At 50.2% G+C, this 19,012-nt stretch overlaps 8 protein-coding genes across 8 annotated transcripts; 4 read left to right on the top strand and 4 right to left on the bottom strand.

Moving 5' to 3' along the window:
- Positions 1–176: 176 nt before the first annotated feature.
- On the bottom strand, positions 177–2,305 carry MRS44_016229 (uncharacterized protein; the record flags this gene model as incomplete). Its single annotated transcript, XM_065617947.1, has 3 exons — positions 177–486; positions 582–1,095; positions 1,144–2,305. The coding sequence occupies 3 exons, from the start codon at positions 2,303–2,305 to the stop codon at positions 177–179; spliced, it is 1,986 nt and encodes a 661-aa protein (XP_065474019.1).
- A 1,803-nt stretch (positions 2,306–4,108) lies between these two features.
- On the top strand, positions 4,109–4,808 carry MRS44_016228 (uncharacterized protein; the record flags this gene model as incomplete). Its single annotated transcript, XM_065617946.1, has 4 exons — positions 4,109–4,115; positions 4,185–4,285; positions 4,372–4,508; positions 4,610–4,808. 4 exons carry the CDS (start codon positions 4,109–4,111, stop codon positions 4,806–4,808), a joined length of 444 nt encoding a protein of 147 aa, XP_065474018.1.
- Positions 4,809–6,100: 1,292 nt separating this feature from the next.
- MRS44_016227 (uncharacterized protein) lies at positions 6,101–7,784 on the top strand (the record flags this gene model as incomplete). Its single annotated transcript, XM_046267949.2, has 5 exons — positions 6,101–6,259; positions 6,313–6,601; positions 6,651–6,785; positions 6,832–7,058; positions 7,107–7,784. The coding sequence occupies 5 exons, from the start codon at positions 6,101–6,103 to the stop codon at positions 7,782–7,784; spliced, it is 1,488 nt and encodes a 495-aa protein (XP_046125122.2).
- Positions 7,785–8,544: 760 nt separating this feature from the next.
- Positions 8,545–8,954, bottom strand: MRS44_016226 (uncharacterized protein; the record flags this gene model as incomplete). Its single annotated transcript, XM_046279748.2, has 2 exons — positions 8,545–8,654; positions 8,705–8,954. 2 exons carry the CDS (start codon positions 8,952–8,954, stop codon positions 8,545–8,547), a joined length of 360 nt encoding a protein of 119 aa, XP_046125123.2.
- Positions 8,955–10,955: 2,001 nt separating this feature from the next.
- Positions 10,956–12,340, bottom strand: MRS44_016225 (uncharacterized protein; the record flags this gene model as incomplete). Its single annotated transcript, XM_046272388.2, has 4 exons — positions 10,956–10,997; positions 11,047–11,397; positions 11,447–12,114; positions 12,166–12,340. The coding sequence occupies 4 exons, from the start codon at positions 12,338–12,340 to the stop codon at positions 10,956–10,958; spliced, it is 1,236 nt and encodes a 411-aa protein (XP_046125124.2).
- A 1,028-nt stretch (positions 12,341–13,368) lies between these two features.
- On the top strand, positions 13,369–15,412 carry MRS44_016224 (uncharacterized protein; the record flags this gene model as incomplete). Its single annotated transcript, XM_046281692.2, has 3 exons — positions 13,369–13,379; positions 13,480–13,549; positions 13,766–15,412. The coding sequence occupies 3 exons, from the start codon at positions 13,369–13,371 to the stop codon at positions 15,410–15,412; spliced, it is 1,728 nt and encodes a 575-aa protein (XP_046125125.2).
- A 563-nt stretch (positions 15,413–15,975) lies between these two features.
- On the bottom strand, positions 15,976–16,921 carry MRS44_016223 (uncharacterized protein; the record flags this gene model as incomplete). Its single annotated transcript, XM_065617945.1, has 2 exons — positions 15,976–16,562; positions 16,621–16,921. 2 exons carry the CDS (start codon positions 16,919–16,921, stop codon positions 15,976–15,978), a joined length of 888 nt encoding a protein of 295 aa, XP_065474017.1.
- Positions 16,922–17,612: 691 nt separating this feature from the next.
- Positions 17,613–18,536, top strand: MRS44_016222 (uncharacterized protein; the record flags this gene model as incomplete). Its single annotated transcript, XM_046279077.1, has 1 exon — positions 17,613–18,536. One exon carries the CDS (start codon positions 17,613–17,615, stop codon positions 18,534–18,536), a length of 924 nt encoding a protein of 307 aa, XP_046125127.1.
- Between the last annotated feature and the right edge of the window lie 476 nt (positions 18,537–19,012).

Below are 19,012 nucleotides of genomic sequence, written 5' to 3'. Positions count from 1 at the left end.
TGTTACCTATTCACATCTACCAGGGATTCAGCTCAGAGGTTTCATCAATCGCCCAGTCCTGACCCGCCATGTCTGTTACCGAGGCCCTTGCCACATCCCGGCTAGTAGTTCCGAACTGGCGCATAGCCCCAGACTGGAGAGCAGTTGTAGTTCGGTTGCTGATTCTACTTTGGCGGCTATTTATTGTTTTGGTAGTAGTTCTGGCCGGGATTCTGGCCGGGATTCTGACCGTAGCCTGGCTGATAGCTGTTGCTCTGGTTGTAACTCTGGTTGTAGTTCTGATTGGAGTTCTGGTTGGAGTTCTGGCCGTAGTTTGGCTGGTAGTTATAGCGTGGCGGTTGGTTGTAGCTCTGGTTGAAATACTGGCTGGAGTTTCCCTGCTGGTTGTGGTTCGGCTGCGACTGCCCATATCCATGCCCCTGGGGATACGCTGGCCTCTGTTGCCCCTGCTGCTGTCTCTGGGACTGCTGAAACTCATGTTGCCACCTAAGTTGTTCATCAGTCCACTTGAACTGCATATGAGCTTCGTTGTTCCCCCTCCCTCCTCGATGGTCATCCCGCCTTCATCATCGTTGGCCCACTGCTCGTCTTCAAGGTGGTCGCTGAGAACCGCATCGTAAGCGTCCGTCGGCAGACCATTGTCGTCATCCACCATCTGGGAAGTCGTCATGTTGGGTGGAATGAATGTCGGGTTCGTACTCTTGTTCTTAGGATCAACAGTTGTGGACGGGGCCGTTGCCGACTTGTAGGCCACCGCAAACGGACGGATTCTTCCGTCGCTGGTTTCTTCCGCTGTAGACAAGATATGAATGAACTGAATCTGCCAAGTGGACCGCTTCGTTGGCGGTCTTCCTTGCTTCTTAGGCGGCTTGTATCCGTTCTCATAAAAGTCGTGGCCCCTGGTTTGTGGGTTATAGACATATGTTGGGCAGGCAAGGGACTCTGGAAGAAGAGGTGACACTTCGTGCCAGTCCTTTTGCAGCTGATCCTGACCCTCCTTCCGGAGGATCCAACCGGGGTAGAATGTAGAGTATATCTTGGGGGTTTTCTCTTGGGTTTGCGCGTAATTTCGAAAACGCCGAATGGTTTCAGGATCTGAGTCGTCAGCATTGATCATCTCACTGAATCTCACTGTTTACTCACTCGGATGAAGGTACTGTCCTGTTCTGTTTGGCGATACCACGCAATTATTTGGCTCTAGCTTTTGCCAGAGCTCCTCGGGATTGCTATGCTTGCCTCCGTGGTGAGACCACTTGGCAACAGAGCACTTTTGTCCGTCAAAGAAAGGGGATTTAGCCAGGGGACTCTCTATCGGAGTGATAGAGTCTCCTCCCCAGTACAGCGAAAGGTGTGCCGCTTCCGGAAAGAAGAGCACAGAAATGATGGACGACATATTCGCCCAAGTATCGGCCGGCGTGATTTTCTTCCTTGCAAGGGCAACTCGTAGAGCCGCTTCGTCCACCTTTGCCCCGCAGACAAAGCCGCCAACGCCTATACACACGAATCGTGGGTACTTTGCGCCTTGAAAATTGCTCACTTTCACCACACTCTTCATCTTGTTGACCGTAGACAGGAGATCATGCCGAGCATTGTCTGCTGATTTGTCCATTGGCTGGTTGAGATAGTGCCAAAGAAAGTTTCCTGTGAAGAAGTCCATCCCTAGAAGCTGGCGGTGACCCCATTTTGCGATGCAGAGAGGATAGCCGTCTTGGATGTGGTTTCTGAAGTAGACTTGGCCAGTTCCCTCTTCCTCATTAAAGTTCGATTTATCATCGTCTTTGATGAATAAATCGTTCGGTCTCTTCTTGAGCAGATCCGCCTTTGGAGGGTCCGGTACAGCGGGATATTTAGGAACACTGACCCAGTTTGGACAGTACAGATGTGAGAGTGGTGTGTTGCCCAGATATTTCATGCGATTCGACCGACCGTTGCCGTCCATGTTTCTTTGAAACATTTTGAGACTGCCTGCCCAGTGATCATTGTCCCAGTGTGTGACAACCCAAGCATCAAACTTGATCTCCTGGGGGCCTGCTGGGTCGTATCTGGCCCATATCATCTTGAGTGATACTTCGATGATATCGGCAGCATGACTGGCAGACGCGGAGCCGTCGTTGCCGCCGTCCATAAGGATGCTCCTGAGAATTTTCCCCTGAAGGATGTCCGTTCTCTGAACGAGCAGATGAACTGAGCAGTCTCCATTTGGTACAGCGATCTGGTAAGTATCAACTTCGATGGCGTTCAGTTCGGGTCTGGCATGTTGGGAGACCTCAATGCCTGAGGTCGGACCATTGTGAGAAGAATACATGTTGTGTTGTAAGGCTGGACGTATGGAAGTACGGGAGTAAGAAAGATCCCTGTCGGACGCGAGCCTTCTTATGCTCGCAATACTTGCGCTTGCTGTAGGCCAAGAAAGCAGAAAGCAAGCCCTCCTTTACCTGGTATTTCCTAGGTAGCCCGGCCATGGCCTCAATTCTGCTAAACCCCTAGTAGTTGACTCATACTTTCAACTCTATGAGGGCCGAGACCGCTCGGGACCGCTCGCTAACCTCATGCACTCAATCCTCCGACATGAGCTGAGCACTTGTTACCCCTCACACATACCGATTGATAATGTGGCAAGGCGGCTGACCTGATGGGGAAATTTCAGCTCGACCACAGCATGGTTTTTGGAGACTCCGAAAAGCCTATCAGCTAGCTGGAATGTGAAAACGAATCTGTGAGTCGATAGTTTCAAGACATGATGCGAAAGTGTTGCCAGAAACAAACATTCAGCTCAAGCCAACTTCAGCTGAAGAAGGGCTAGACCAGTGAGGCCCAAAGCTTCGTCTCATTGGTTCATCTCTTTACGACGAGCTGATCCGGGATAGCTTCCCATTGGTCGGTCTGCTATGATGTGGTTGCCATCCGACAGTGTGCACTTCAATAAATGGCTTGATGGCGCTGGCAAACTACCATGGGAGCAGCACTTTTTCGCAGTTCGCCATCGCGTGATGAGCTGATTCAGTGTGTCGAAGGTCCCTCGTCCTCTAGGTACTATCCGTCGGCATCTGCCCCTCACTACAAAAATAGAACCCAAATTTGACAGACACCTCAACGGCGCCATGTCACCACCGAATTTATCTCACTTCATGATTGATTTCATTGCTTCTCCCTTAGTAGTACTCACAGCTGTCACCATAGTCAGGTGAGAGGATCCCTGGGGTCTTTCCTTGACTTCCCTTGACAAAACATGTGCAACAGCAGGGAAACAGTGGAGAAGTGTGATGCACTGGGCACATCACACAGCCAACAGGTCGACCTGTGTCGAATCATGAGAGAATAGGTGGATTTATGGCTTTACAACCGCCCACATCAAGAGCGGGGGAGTTTATCGAGGTAGAATTCTCTTTTCCAACCTCTTCCCGAGCTAGTCCTGTTTCGTTCCCACGAAGCACCTCCATCACGATAGCTCCAGAACCGGGATAAGATACTCCAGTAGTCGAATTGCGACATGCTCTCGCGGAATACCCGTTACAAGCATATTTTAGTAGCTTCTTCTACTCGAACATGTACCGTGCCTCTGTTGGTACGGCTGTTCCAGGACCATCTGGGTAATACCGACTCCTCTTAGAGCAAACCATAGGTTTTCCGCATAGGTTCCCAACTACTCGGATCTAAATCACTGTAGCATTTCATCGGCCAGTCTATAAGCCTCGCTATCCTCGGGCATCTTGGACTACAATTGAGTGTTTCACAATGAGGTGGAATCTGAGGACGGTCACCGCTATCATGCATTTCGTGAGGGCACTTATCGAGTGACGTTTCCTCGTGATCACTTTCTATAGCCACAAGAGAAACTGAAGCTAGCCCATAGCCAAGCATTGAGGAAGAACAAGATAGAATGGATCTTGTCCGTCATCCGTACTGCGTGGTACTTGGAGGGGAATTGTTCCTTGCGCCTCTCCTTGACCTCCTAGATTTAGGGACAGGCACTGGCCTCTGAGCTATTGACTTTGCCGACTATAAGCCCTTCTTTAGAGGTTAGTTGGGTCATAACTAACGCCGTCCCCTGCAGTCAATTTCCCTCGGCGGAAGTGATTGGTACCGATCGGAGCCCTATCTAGCCCGCATGGTACGTGAGTCCTTGGCAGTCAAGCCAAGCTCCAACACACCGAAGATTCTCTTAAACTGCACCGTGGAGGTAGATGGTCTCGAGTCAGAGTGGTCCTACCTCAAGCAATTCGGTTTCATCCACCCTCGCGAGTTGGAAGGATGCGTTAGCGATGACGACGAGCTGTTTCATCAGGTATATCAATACTTAGTCCCAAATGGCCCATTGAGCTACAAGCCACCTATTCTCAATTCCTCTCTGACGGTGATACCACCAAAAAGGCAGAAAATGCGCAGTGCTGGCTCAAAATCCTGATAGACGAGCTGGCTCGGTTTGGGAAACCACTTGACAACGCTGTTCAGTGGAAGACCAAGCTCGAAGCTGCAAGGTTTAGGAACGTCTACCAAGAGATGCGCAGGTAGCTACCATCCCATCTCACCGAAATTCTCGATGCCAATTGAATGATTAAATACCCGTTGGTGCCTGTCCCAAGGGCCCTAGACTGAAGGAAATCGGTAGGTTCCAAGGCATCCAGCAAGTGAAGGCTGTCGAGTCGTACATGCCTGCCGAGTTTGATCAGGTTCTTGTGTTGAGTAATAAACAGATTCAGACCCTGGTCTCCAAGCTGCGCAAGGAGTTGAGCGACCCTTCGATTCATCTTTACATCCCTGTGTACTTTGTTTGGTGGGAGAAGCCTGGGTCTGGCGACGATGCGTAAAGCTCGTGTGGATGATCAGTAAGTTTTGTTGCGACAATGAAGCACCATGGATAATTCTGCTGTCATTTGGGCACCAAGCTCTGTGTCCGAACACGTAATTCCGTTGATTGTATGACACTTGAATTCATGGTTGGTTGTCGGACCGGTGAAAATGCTTGGCCAAGGTGGATTGTGTTGGTGGTCGTATTTTCGCTCAGACGCATCGGTTATCATCGCCTAGAAATTGGAAAGCTTATCTAGGCTGACCGCAAATCACCCAAGCAAATCTTCGTTCAGTGCAAGGAATAATACCGGCCAGTTTACGAGAAAAACTCGATCAACGCGGTTGGTGCAGGGTAGATCGACCTCGCCGGTAACGTTGCATCGGCTTGTCCACGTCCAATCAGCTGAATCCAATCGCCAAGACGTGCCAAGGCAACGAACAAGAGCCCAAGACAAATTGAGTAATTGCTCTCGTGCTCATTCAACGTCGGCGGTCATGTGTTGAGAAGGGCATTGACATGAATGCGAATAGCCTCGGCTTTATATCTTTACGCTATGAGCATTTTGGTAGGTAAAAAGCTTTGACATCAACAGCTTCTTCACATGTTTGGTGAGTCTGTTAGTGTGGACCTTGTAATTAACACGCCCACAGTCTCAATCCTTACAGATGCTGTTAGTGCCGTGTTACCCGGCCACCAATTATCACCAGAATCCACCCTGCGTGATACCACCTGCCACAAAGGTCACGTCGGGGAGTCCGTGGTGAGAACAGGCGAGGCCGATAAAGAGAAAGAGGAAAATCTCTTGAAGATCGTCTCAGCTGTAGCTGAATCGTCCACGGACCCTCAGTGATTGTCCCCTGCTCGGGATGTTTATGCCGAGTAGTCAAGCCTTTGGTGCGCCACAGCAGCAAATCAACACCAAACCCGAGATCCATGATGATTACGTATCACCCCCAAAAGCCAATCAAATCGAGTATTTCCCGCACGCAGCTATTGGAAGCATGCTCCGATCTTGAGGAACTTCTGCTCCCTCGAGTGGAGACACCGTTGGTTTGACGGATTCGACCCTTGTGTTGTCCTCAATCCTTTCCCCTCTTCAGAAGCTTTTCTCGAGCCCATTCCTTCTTTTCACACCGAGGATTCGGGCCTTGAGACTTGTGATTTTAATCTGCTTGGTGATTTGTGTCGCCTTGTGAGACTGTCGTGCCACCTCTGCAAGCCTATAACTTTGTCTTGCTGTCCACCATTTGGAGGGCCTCAGCTCATTCTCACCACAGTAATTGCTATCGCCTTTGTGAGCCCCTCACGATGTTTGGGTTCGGAAAGAAGAGCGAGGAGAACTCTGTTGAGCCTCACAACAGCGACAATGCAGACATCGAGCCACGTCCTCAAAGACCGTGGGTAGAGACGGCCCTCCCTGTATTTGCTTGCGGAGCTGGTCTCTTTTCTGATGGCTACATCAACAACGTGAGAATCAAGAATTGAGATCCTAGGCCTCATGTTACTAATGCGACAGCTAGGTCATCGGTTCCGTCAACACGACTCTAAAAATCCAGTACAAAGATGTCTACATCAACTCCAACGCCTTCAAATATGTTGCCGATATTGCCTTTGCTGGTACCGTCGTGGGTCAATTGGTCTTTGGCTTCCTGGCCGATCATTGGTCGCGAACCAACACTCTGATGGTTTCTACGGTTATCCTCATCATCTTTACTGCATTGGCGGCTGGATCATACTGGCATGGGGAGCCTGTAGGCATGTTCAATATGCTCACTGCTTGGAGATTCTTTGTGGGTATCGGTATCGGAGGTATGACATTATCCTTTTCCCTTGTGCCATAGTTGGTTGACAGTTGTAGGTGAATATCCTGCTGGTAGCGTCGGATGCGCCGAGTCTAGCAGTCAGATGAAGAAGGGAACCCGAAACAGGTGGTTTATTCTCTTCACCAACTCCATGATTGACTTTGGATTCGTCATTGGCGCTTTTGTTCCTTGTAAGTAGATTGCATCTGTCGCTCGAATGTCGCTAATATGCTCTAGACGTGGTCGCGGCAGCCTGCCATAACGGCCACCTCAGCACGATATGGCGAACCAGTTTGGGAATCGGTGTCGTGTTTCCCCTCGTGCTCTTCGTCATGCGTCTTGGACTCAAGGAGCCCGAAGAGTTTACCCAGAACTCCATGAGACATCAGACACCTTACTGGCTGGTTCTGCGCTACTACTGGTTCAGACTTCTGTGCGTCAGTCTGGTTTGGTTCCTCTACAACGTGAGTTTCCAAGATTGTTGAGTCGCGTTCATCAAACTGACAAATTAGTTTTCATCTTACGCCTTTGGCATCTACTCGTCGTCGATTCTGTCTGGCATCTATGGTGAGGACGCACCTCTAACTACAGTCTTTGGTTGGAACACAGTCGTCAACATGTTCTACCTGCCCGGTACTTTGATCGGTGCTTTTGTTAGCGACTGGATCGGTCCTCGATACACTCTCGCTCTCGGCGTCACTCTCCAAGCCATCGTCGGATTCATTATGGCTGGAGTATACACCAAGATTTCAAACCACATCGCTGCCTTTGCCGTCGTTTTTGGTATCTTCCAGGCCCTCGGCGAGTTGGGACCCGGAAACAACATTGGTCTGTTGGCTGCTAAGACCTCAGCGACGGGAGTGAGAGGACGGTACTACGGTATTGCGGCTGCTACTGGAAAGATCGGCGCTTTCGTTGGTACCTGGGTGTTTCCCTATATCCAAAAGGCTGGTGGCAACGACACAGAGTCCGCCCAGTACCCTTTCTGGGTATCATCAAGTTTGTGCATCTTGTCTGCCGCCATTGTCTTGTTCTGCATCCCGCATGTCGGCCAAGACACTATTGCCATCGAAGATCAAAAGTTCCGCGAGTATCTCCAGGAGCATGGATGGGATACTGCCCAGCTTGGTGTGAAACAACCTGGTGTGGAGGAGGGCGCTGTGGTAAATGATAAGGCTGTTGAGCAGTAAGGAGAGAAGAGGGCTTCTGCACCGGACGGTATCGCGCTCTCGAATGGAACTATTGATGTACATGGTTCTTGTACTCTTCACTCCGGTCTGCCCATGGGATGAGAGATACCAGGAACGGTCAAAGGAATCCACAAATGAAGCCAATAAGCCCATGATTAGCGTCATATCTGGAGGTATACAAACAGTAGCTGTCACATTTGACAATCGTCAACAAGTGCGTCCAATTCGCGTGGAAGCTCAGCGACTATGGAATTGCACCATGGCTGGGCTCACAGATTTGCCCAGACTGAGTCAATTAGGAGCCTCGTGTCGATTCTTATCAGAGTTGTATCTCGGATTTGCCAGATACGATAGGTTGAAGCTAGCCTGGGCAGAAGCCAAGCTTAGATAGACTTGGACCATCCGTGATCGAAGACTTTCAGTGCTCAATATTGTGCAATACGCATTATTGATTGTGTTGACAAGGTCTGCGAAATGGAATGACGGACTGAGCGACTAGGAGTACGGATAGGGTGGACGATGGCCAGGTTTTAATAGGGTTCAGGAAGAATTGAGTATCACTATAGAGATGCTTGCATAGAATAAGTTTGTATATAAACTAATTGAAGTCTAATGAGAGTGACTCGTGAGATTAAATCTCGTCTATCTAGTATTCAAGGACCGGCGCCGGCGAGCAGAATCTCGCGCGGCCATTATTAACAAGTCCTAGTCGTAATCATATAATAGGCTCGTGATCATCAAAGTAGAGGCCGTGTGCACTCTACTTGCAAGAAAGGAGGTAGCTGCCGTACTGCTTGGCACCAGTGTGGCAGCTTCCAACAGAAACCTCCTGGCGGTCTTCCTTGCAGGAAACATCGCTGAAGGTGTAGACTAGAGACTGAATCAGTATTGGATCGAGTAATCGAACATCATCTACTTACGTGTGCATCCCTTGGCATTCTCGGTGATCTGCTCAATGTTCAAGGACTTGATGGTGTAGGTTCCGTCGAGCTGGCCGCACTTGTTGATGCCGGACCGTCGGACGCTCACGTAGCCAACATTGGGTTGCTCGCAGTCGGACTGAGGGTAAAGACGGACTTGGGCAAAGGGGTCGTAGGGGCCTGAAGCCGGGGCAGCAGAGGCACCCATGGCGAGGGCAGCGATGGAAGCGACGATGGTGGTGAAGTGCATGTTGATGATGGGTGGTTGAGTGGAGGTTGGGGTTGAAGGTGAAGCTGTGTTGTTGACTTGTTTGATGATGAGTGATTGCTGAGTGAGTTGATTAGTTGAAGGTGAATGCGTCTACCTTTATATGTTTTGGATGATGGCTGTGTAGATTTTGATGCATTTCATCTACATCAACGGGCCCCTACGTCATCGTCCACTCCAGCACGAAGCTCACACAATGTAAGACTTCCCTGGGCGGACAATGAGACACAGCTTCTGGATACGAGACCTCGTGTCAGCACTGGGTCACGTTGAACCCACTGATCACCATCTAGGATATCTCGATGCACGACCGGTCTATTCAAAGACACTGTTTTCTGCATCTCCTGATTTTTTTTGCTTCGTATTTCATGCCTGTACAACTGGTTGGATCATGACGATTGTTTATGCTGGGTCGCATGATCCACACCGACGTACGTGCAGGCAGATTATTCGTGGCGGAGGATTTATGGACACTGCCTCTCCCCAATGTTTCACAGAGAAGTGCCGGGGCCTCTGTGGACGCAGAGTTTTGCACTATTGGGAATGGTGAATGGAACTAGTCACGACGATAGGTTTAGAGGCCAAAGTAATGGAAGCTTGAAAGTCGCTTGTGAAGTTCCCAACTTTCATCTTCCTCACTTGTTACCCTTCATAGCCGCCCAGAGAGAGGTTTCTATACTACGTTACTATGCACCTGCAACAGACGCCCTGGCCTCAATTGTAGATCCAAGAATAGATCATCCATGTACCGACGACTCGTAGACATGCAAGAGGAACGTCGGCCCCATTATCGCCGATGGTCCGCTCCTACCAAATCGCAGATCTCAAAATTCCAGAAAATCCCATGGCCGAATCGGCAGATTCATCGTATTTTGCGAGATCCCTCTCATCCTACCGGGATCGAGTGGCAAGTCGGTCAGTTAGGTGCATGGCAACATAGCACCTAAGAAACGTCACCGGATACCTACAGAAAAAAAAAGTATTTTTACACGTTTGAATCGTACGTAATTCGGATCTATGGGCCGTTTAATACGGTCAATTGCTTCGAGCATACACGTATGTGTGTTGCGTAGTGTGGGGAGGATGATCCGCACTGCCTAGAAGACCCCTTTTACCCTGCATCAAAAGCGTTGGATTGCAGCTTCTGGGCGGATGCGGGAGCGGACAAGGAGGTTTATTCGTTGCCGTGTTTTTCATGTCGATCAATGGGGTCTTATTGCGAGGCAAGGTCTATTATTAGGTCCTGCGGGGACAAGGCATGCTTACATGGATTGGGCGGAGCGTCGCAATCCTGAAGCTGTGCCAGCTCAAAGGAAGAGCCTCAAATGCCAGGCATGTCTGGATGATTTCATACTTTACTTTGTGCTCGGGGTATCCCAGTAGATATAGCTAGGACTCGGGGACCTTGGTTAAAGGGCCGGACCTTGGTAGCAGGACCAGGCTGCGGTTCATTTCGTGATCACAAGACCCACGAAGCTTCAGTCATCATGGCCTAAGCGACTGACTGACACGATCTACCTGCTTCGGCGGCCGCCCTGCAGATCTTGGAACGCTGACTTCGTATTCAGATGCACCGTGACGGCGTATTGAGACTCATGTGATGAATAGCTTTTTTCATGTCGAGGAGAGGCATGTGAACGCGTCGTCTAGGTATTTCGAAGTATCTCCATCCCAATGAGAAATATCTTCGCTCCATGACTTCCGTTGCTCTCGTTCGACTCGTTTATCCGAAGATTCGGTCCCGACTGATTAGGCCAAGCCCCATTATCTATGCACACGTTGATGGGATCCACAAGCATTGCAACTTCCCGATAATGACAGTGGAATATCAGAGGGTTTTCAGGCTGTGGCTGGGGTTCGAACAGGCATCTATCTATATATCTTCGAAAAATAACAAGTAGCCGACTCGCTGTCTAGGTAAATAATAACAATACCAATAATATGACTCATTCCTTGGAGCAGAACGCTCTCCCTTTCGACACCTTACGCTTTACCTAGGGTCTTGATCTTCTTTACATACCAGGCCTAGACTGAATGTTAACACCTTATCACGTTCAGGGGTCATAGAACAAACCGTTTCATAACCAGCTCCGATGACATAGTTGCCAATCTTTTTCAACAACCAAGGCGTAGGGATAGAAATGGCAATGGCCCGCGCCTCATCGTCCTTCTTGCTCTTGTCTAGGAGGGTGTTTGTCGGAACAGCGGGATCTAGCATTGCTGGCCGAGCTATGCCAACCATGTCGAGCGAACCGCTTGCCAGAGCGCTCTCTATTACCTTTCGGCTGCGGAAACCGCCCGTGACAAGCAGCGGCAGGCCGGGGAATTGGTCTCTGATGGCTGTTGCAAAGTCCAGGAAGAAGGCTTCTCGTGCCTTTGTGCTTTCTTTCTTGGCGGCTGGGATTTTATCGGGGTCGACAATACCCTGTGGAGCTTGTGAGTAACGGAACCACTGACCGGGAGGAGGAACATACAATTGGCTCCTCGTAGCTTCCACCGCTGATTTCGAGAAAATCGATCCCAGCATCTGTGATCAAGCGGAGTTGTTCGAGACACTCCTCCAGGGCTTGCGAAGACTGGTGATCGACAGAGTTGAACTTGATGCCAACTGTGAAGGTTGGTGGCACGGCCTTGCGGATGGCCTTGATAATATCCACCACAATCTTTGCCCTAGCCCCAGGTGATCCTCCATACGCGTCAGTTCTCTGATTAGTCTTGGGGCTCAAGAATTGCGAGAGGAGGTATCCATGTGCTCCGTGAAGCTCTATCCCGTCGAAGCCGGCGTCGGCGACAAGGACTGCCGTCTTGACGAAGCGATCCTGAACGTCCAAAATCTCTGCGACCGTCATGGCCCTTGGCGTTCCAAACAGTAGCCGAGAGATCACCCCCGCGAACACGCCTTTGCCGAGACGTAGAGGGATAGCGCTAGGGGCGAGCGTCTTGTCGAAGAAACCTCGAGTGCCGGCGCCGACTGGAGATTGCCGACCGGGGTGGCTGATCTGGACTACAGTCGGAGTTCCGCCGCTTCTAGAGGCGGATGCCCACTTCTTCCAGCTGTCTAGAATGCGGCTCCTGTCGATGGAGTCATTGTTGGCAATATCTCCAGCTTGACCCAGGTGGCGAGGATCAACCTGCACGTTTCCTAAATACAGCGGTTAGCAGCCAATGGACCCATTGATTGCTCGCAGAATACCTGTGATGAGCATGCCCCAACCGCCATTTGCCCAAGTTTTGTATGCGATATAGACTTGATCCGTTGGCAAAAGGTCCCCATCTGCAAGGTTCTCCGCCATGGCGGCCTTGACTAACCGGTTGGGCAGCGTCAAGCCATTTTTCAGCGTTATGGGTTTCTCAATGTGGGAAGTCATGGTGCGAAATCCTGTCAGTAGCTTTGGAGTTGACGAATGGTAACAAGTCGATGCCTTGACGCTACCAATCTTGCTGCTCGTGTGGTAAAGAAAAGGTTATAAGTGCAAGATTTGCCTAGGCAGTGCCAATCACGTCACGGAGCCGTGGACGGCATCGCATTAGACCGAACGTAATTAAACGCCAATGGCGTCGGCGCAACTTGGGTCCGTCCCCGTGTCGGTCGAGCCATGAATGATTAGTTATCAATCCCGCACCATCTTGGGCATTGCTGTGGATCCGTTGATTGCCACTACGGGTCTCATGCTGATAAATACTCTAGCCAGGGGACATGTTTGTTAAAATTCCCGATGGTCTAATTGGGTGGTCGAGGGGCTCGAGGTTGTTAAGGCTGGCGCAACTGCCGCTGATGCCTTGGTCGGAGTCCGCGGCACCGAGGTCGTTCGGCATCGCGGAGTTCACGGGCGTCATAACGTCATAACCGATAACCGAGTGCAATCGACTGCTGTATCATGTATCATTAACGAGCAATCCGATCACATCAAAAATCGGCAGCGCTGTAACATTATGAACTCTGGGCCAGGTGTCATGCCATGCCTTTTTGTTGACGCAGGGGCGAAACACGGCCCGCTCGCTAGGGCTTATCCAGACATCTGTCAGAACTGTATCGATCCTCCTCTACCTATCAGAAGTGTAGTACCATCCCCCAATAGAATAAGCCATCTAAAGAGGTGATGACTTACACGCAATATCTCGTAGAGAAGATGCCTCAAGCCCTGAAGCAGCCAATGCGGAATTGTGCTGATACGCGTACGCGGTGAACGGGACGGAATGTCACTCCTCGAATTTTAACTGGCGCCGTTGGTAATCATGACAGCGGCGGACTAGCTGGATTAGGGGAGCTAGAAAGAAAAAGACGTGGAAGTGGCGCCATTGTTATCGGTCAGTTCCAGTTGTTTATTTCGTGATAATGCAGCTGGTAATGGTGATCAACAGTTGGCACCTGTCCACACCAGATCCTGGGTGAAACATGAACTTCTGGTTCGTGCGGCTGATCCATCCGGCGTGGTTTCAAACGACCGGCCCAACTGTTGTTCCACGTTTCGAAACTGCAAACTCGAAACACAACGTTATCCTCCAGCTTCGATCCATGGGGAGATGAGGTTCTATCACAGTATAAGAGATGGCTTGTTCGGGACACGGGATTGAATGTAGGTAGCTCAGAATCAACATTGTTTTCATTGGCTTCTCGAGGCCGTCCGCTCTTTCAACATGTTTCATCTTATCCAACTTCTTGTCCTTCCTTTTTTCTTTTTTCTACCTCCAACGCCCTTCCCAAGCCAAGGCACGGCAATGGAGGGCATCGGTGTCGTCCCGCCATTTCGTCGAATATTTTCGTGCCAACTTATGCTCTGAGCAAGACGCAGGCGTCTGAGACAACTGTCTCGTCCCTTTCGCTTGAATCTTCCACCTCTACTGCTTCTATCGTTTCTACTTCTTCGACCACTGTTCTGTCCCTTTCGACTGAGGCCATCATCTCTACGGACTCCACCATTTTTACGTCTTTGACGACTGCTTCGACTCTTTCGACTGAATCTGCCATCTCTGCGGATTCTACTGTCTTCACATCTTCCGGCTCTTCGGCGACAACTTCCGCTGGCAAAGTCACCCAAACCACCTCCGAAGAGTCTACCTTCGAATCGACTTCAATCTCGCTGACCGAAAATACCTCTGCCCCAACCACGACTTCAGAGCTCTCAACTGCGTCCACTTCAAGTCTTCAAACCGTCTCGATTGAATCTACATTAATCTCTGATGGAATTGCCACCACCAGTACAATTTCGTCCACTTCAGCCGCCCCTACTCAGGGTGGTCCTCCAGCTGTTTTCACTGCGAACCCAAACATTGGCCCTGGCGGAGACACCTACAAAGAATCGGAGCATTTCCGAATCTATGGCACCATTCCGGGCAATGTGAACAAGACCCTCGACCTCCTGGAGGGCGAATACGATTGCCTCGTCAATACGTTGGGATGGCGATCACCGGGCTTATCCAACTACGTTGAGGGCGAAAAAGGTCCCTGGTGCAAGACCAACATATATTCTGTTAGCGATCTCGGCAGCTCGGCGGGTGTTCAACGGGCCGACACCAAGCATGGCTTTGCTTATCTCGATGTTGTCACCAAATGGCTTGATTCCGGTGTCACGGCTCATGAATTTGGTCACGCCCTTCACTTCCACCAGAGAACATGGGTGTATCAATCCAGAACAGGAGCTTGGTGGGAAACTGTTGCGAATTGGGTCGCAGAGACTTACCAGACATCTGACATCTGCGCCCCAGCTCGGGAAAAGGTGCACAGGTCGGCTGCTTCAAGTATCATCGAAGTCAAGAAGCTCATCGGAGACTCGTTCCAAGTCATCGTTGACGGCTCTTCCGGCACTGGAAACTACTATCAAGCCTGGCCTTTCCTCACCTATCTCACCAACAACCCTGATGAAATCCCTGGATTGGGAAGACATGTGGTGCGTGAGTTGATGGTCCAATACAAGAAGGACAGCAACGAGACTCCTCTCCATACTCTCGCGCGTGTGGCGACTACCAAGGTCGGAAGCATCGTCGGCTCATACTGGGCCCGCATGGCCTATGTTGATATTGGACACGCGCCCGCTCAGAAGGTGTTCCAACAACAACGCCATAGCATAAACTACAAAAACGTCGCTCTGCAGTACGACAAAACCTACAAGGTTCTACCTGAGCGCCAACCGCGATACATGGGCTGCAACATCATCCCCTTGACCACATCAGGCGCTGCCACAGTCCAAGTCGACATCAAGCTTGCAGAGAAGGCCGAATTTACCGCAAAGTTTGCTGTTCGAGACACTAGCACGGGGTCTGTACGATACAAGACTCTGGAACAAGGATCTGGATCCATTGAGGTCTCGGACGGTGAGGAGATTAGCTTGGTTGTTGCAAACACGCCAGCGGATCCCATCTTGTATGATGGATTTAAATTGACTAGCGACGTGCAAAAGGGCTTGGACTATTCTTTCAAGCTTTCCGGGGCCACTGCATAGTTCAGCTCAGTGGTGAGGTGTCTTGCCGCGATGACCTTGGAATCTATTTCGTTGATGCCAAAGAGTGGTTGCAACTGAGTTTGCGTATACCCTCTTGAAGCGAATATTCCGATTTTCGTTCATACTATTCACTCATTCGTACATATTTATACCGTTCGCTTTTTAATAAACATTTGATCTATCATTCCTTCAAGCAATACAATTCTAACTGGGTCAAGACCAAACACCCGTGGTGCAATGTACAGCTGCAACAACTCCAATATGACCTATCTCAAGATTACCCTGCCAAGTTGTGCTGGCTCATTTTCTTTGCCAAAAACCCCTACCCCAGCACGCAGATGACCTGCGGGATTATTATCACGCTCTTCAGTCACTCAATGTCGGCACATATTGGCATCCTGACCACAGCGGTGCTCATCTTAGAGCTTTGATTTTGACTAAAATTAATAACTGTGGGCTTAACTAGACCACTCAAGAAGATAAAAGTACATTTGATATAGACTAAGCAGTCGAGGTAAGGCAGTCACCCATTTTCTCGCCCACTGCCGGAATGATCCTCAACTTTAGGCATACAGAAGAGGGAGGACCTCGGGGATATTGAGCTCCAGGTCCACAACAGACACGTTCTGAGACAACTCAGCAGAGCGCTTTCCGATTTCCTGCACCAATGGATCGCCTTGCTGCTTGAAGAAATCCTTCGCATCTGCGACAACATGTTCAAGCGACGGTGATGCTCGGTGAACAGTCTTCTTGCCACCAGCAAGAGCTGACAGGGGGAACAAGGCCAGTCTCTGCGCGAGCTTATCGATGTAGTCATACAGCTCGCGCGACGTGTCAAAGGCCTTGTTGATCCAGCCAATTTCAGCAGCGTCGACTGCAGTGATGTCCTTGGAGCTGAGGATGTATTCCATCGCCCGTCCTCTACCAATCAGATTCGTAAGAAATTGACTACCTCCTCCTCCGGGAAACAAGCCGCTGCCGACCTCGGGTTGGCCAAATGCGGTGTCTACCTTGGTGGCGAATCGCATGTCCAGGGCGACGAGGAACTCATTCCCAGCGCCTCGTGCTCGGCCCTCGACTGCGCCGATGGTGACCTGTGGCAGCCTCGATACGTTGTACATCAAAGTGGCAAACGACTCGACAAATTCAGCTGCATTCCGTTAGCACTGATTCTCTCGCAATGCTTTGTATGGGTATTGGAATCATACGCTTGGCTAGAGCAGGGAGGGTGAGATCGAGATGAGCGACAAAGAACCGAGGCACGTCGCTATTGAAGATGACAACCTTGGTCTCATTGTCATGTTGTAGTCGCGAGACCAAATCAGTCAGGTCATTTTGAGTGTCCTCGTCCCAAAGATTGACAGGTGAAGACGGGTTGTGGAAGGTGACGGTGAGGATACTGTCGTTCTGGGCGGTTTTCAGACCCGTATACTTGGGAAGGTCTAACGAAAGGACAGATGAGGCCATGGAAATGGCCATGGCCAGGCTCAAAGGACGAAGGGGATACATGTTTTGGGAAAAGGCGGGTTGACTATGGTGAAGGTCTGAACGAGATGGACAATCCTCTCTGAGGTTATCCCGCCGTTGCTTTATAGGATCAAAAGACACATTGGCCTTCCTGATAACCTCTTCTCAGGTCGTCATTGATGCTAACAAAGCACACTGGCCTTCTGATTACAAATGGGACGTGGTCAGTTGAATGCGTATACGCATAACTTAATTAATGCGCGGACTATGGAAAACTCTACTTTTGACCCAAGTCAGAAGTAGACATGATTCAAGATGGCGAATGGCATCACAGCTGGCGTTGGCTGTACTGACGTAAAAGCCCCTTGTGGCTGATATTTTCCGATTAGTGAACACGACTCGGGCGAATAAATTGCGCCTTCGGCCGGCGGAGTTGGAATTTTCGCTACCAGGCCAAACCACACTATGAGAAACTTGCGGAAAGTATAATTATGTGCTCCGCAGCTTTAATTCCTGGTTGGTCAGCATATTTCAAAAAGGCAATTTCGATCTGAATATTTCAGCCTCGGTTTGGCTTGATCGCGGTCTTTAATTCATCCTGATTCCCACCAACACTTCCCTCTTCTCTACTTACAGCTATTCGATACCCGGCTCAGCCTCTGAGCCATCCTACGTTTATCTTTTCCCGTTTTAAACACCCCCCCTCTCAAAGCATCTTAACACTACCTCCATCATGTCGTTTAACCCCAAGGACGACATCCCAGATCTGTCTGGCAAAGTCATCATCGTCACCGGCGGCAGTAGTGGACTCGGCAAAGAGAGTGCCCTCCAGCTCGCAAAGCACAACCCCGCCGCCATCTTCGTCACAGCCAGAACGGAAAAACGTGGCAATGCCGCCGTCAAGGAGATACAGGATGCCGTGCCGAACTTCAAGGGCCAGATCAAGTTTCTAGAGTTGGATCTCTCATCCTTTGCGTCCATTAAGAAAGGCGCCACCACCTTCCTCGGCCAGTCTGATCGACTCGACATCTTGATGAACAACGCCGGCTTGATGGCCACCCCTGCCGGTCTTACAGCTGACGGCTATGAAATCCAGTTTGGTTCCAATTACATGGGACCGGCCCTGTTCACCAAGCTACTTCTCCCGACTATCGTCAAAACGGCTGAACAACACGGGGGAGATGCTCGTGTCGTCAACTTGAGCTCCGAGCTCTTCAAACAGGCGCCAAAGGAAGGAATACTTCTTTCTCGCGCCAAAACCCCCCTCGAAGACATTTCCAGCTTGGCTCGCTACGGTCAATCCAAGCTCGCAGATTACTATCACACCCGTGCCTTGAGCAAGTTCTACCCAACTGTCAAGTTTGTCGCCATCCACCCAGGAGTTGTGAACACGGGCCTGTTTGATGATTTCAGGAAAAGGCGCCCTTGGCTCGGTGGATTGATCAGTGTGATTGGCTCCATTTTCCTCACGGATGTTCACGCTGGCGCAAAGGCCCAATTGTGGGCGAGCACGGCTAAGTCACAGAGTGTTAGGAGTGGTGGCTTTTATAACCACAAGCTCAAGGAGTATAAAGACGCGGTTTTGGATGATGACAAGGCTGTTGAAGAGTTGTGGGACTGGACTGAGAAGGAGTTTGCGAGCAAGGGGTTTAAATGAGAGCGGAAGGGCGCCCTGACATACATAATGCTGTAATTATTTCTTTTGTAAATCTAGTCTGAGATACCTAGTCCTTATCCGGGAGATAATAAGAAGAACTTGGTTGTCATTTAGGTGTCCTGGAACCTCAAGCTTTGAGCCTCTGGCGAGTTCACCTTGCCTCCGCAGCACTGGAGGAGGCGCACCCGATGCCCGTGTCAACACTACACAAAGCTGACAGATAATGAGGACATGGGGTATGCTGGGGTCATAATTCGGGTCTGTGTAGGAGAGCTAAGTGACATGAGAGCGAGAGCAACGGAATCCACCATCCACCATCCACCTGTAAACCATGTCCGAATCGAAGGAGCACTAAACCATCTACCGCCCTCTTCCTCCATTGTCAAGAGCCCCGCTCATCATTCGACCCAACCAAAAAAAGAGAAAGCCTGTTCCTGTGAGTGCAGGCGACTAGCTACGCCAATCACAAACGTGAT

Source organism: Fusarium solani (genome assembly GCF_023522795.1).
Source record: "Fusarium solani strain SB1 chromosome Unknown bctg00000012, whole genome shotgun sequence".
Classification (NCBI taxonomy): domain Eukaryota; kingdom Fungi; phylum Ascomycota; class Sordariomycetes; order Hypocreales; family Nectriaceae; genus Fusarium; species Fusarium solani.
This window is presented reverse-complemented; position numbering and strand designations above follow the sequence as displayed.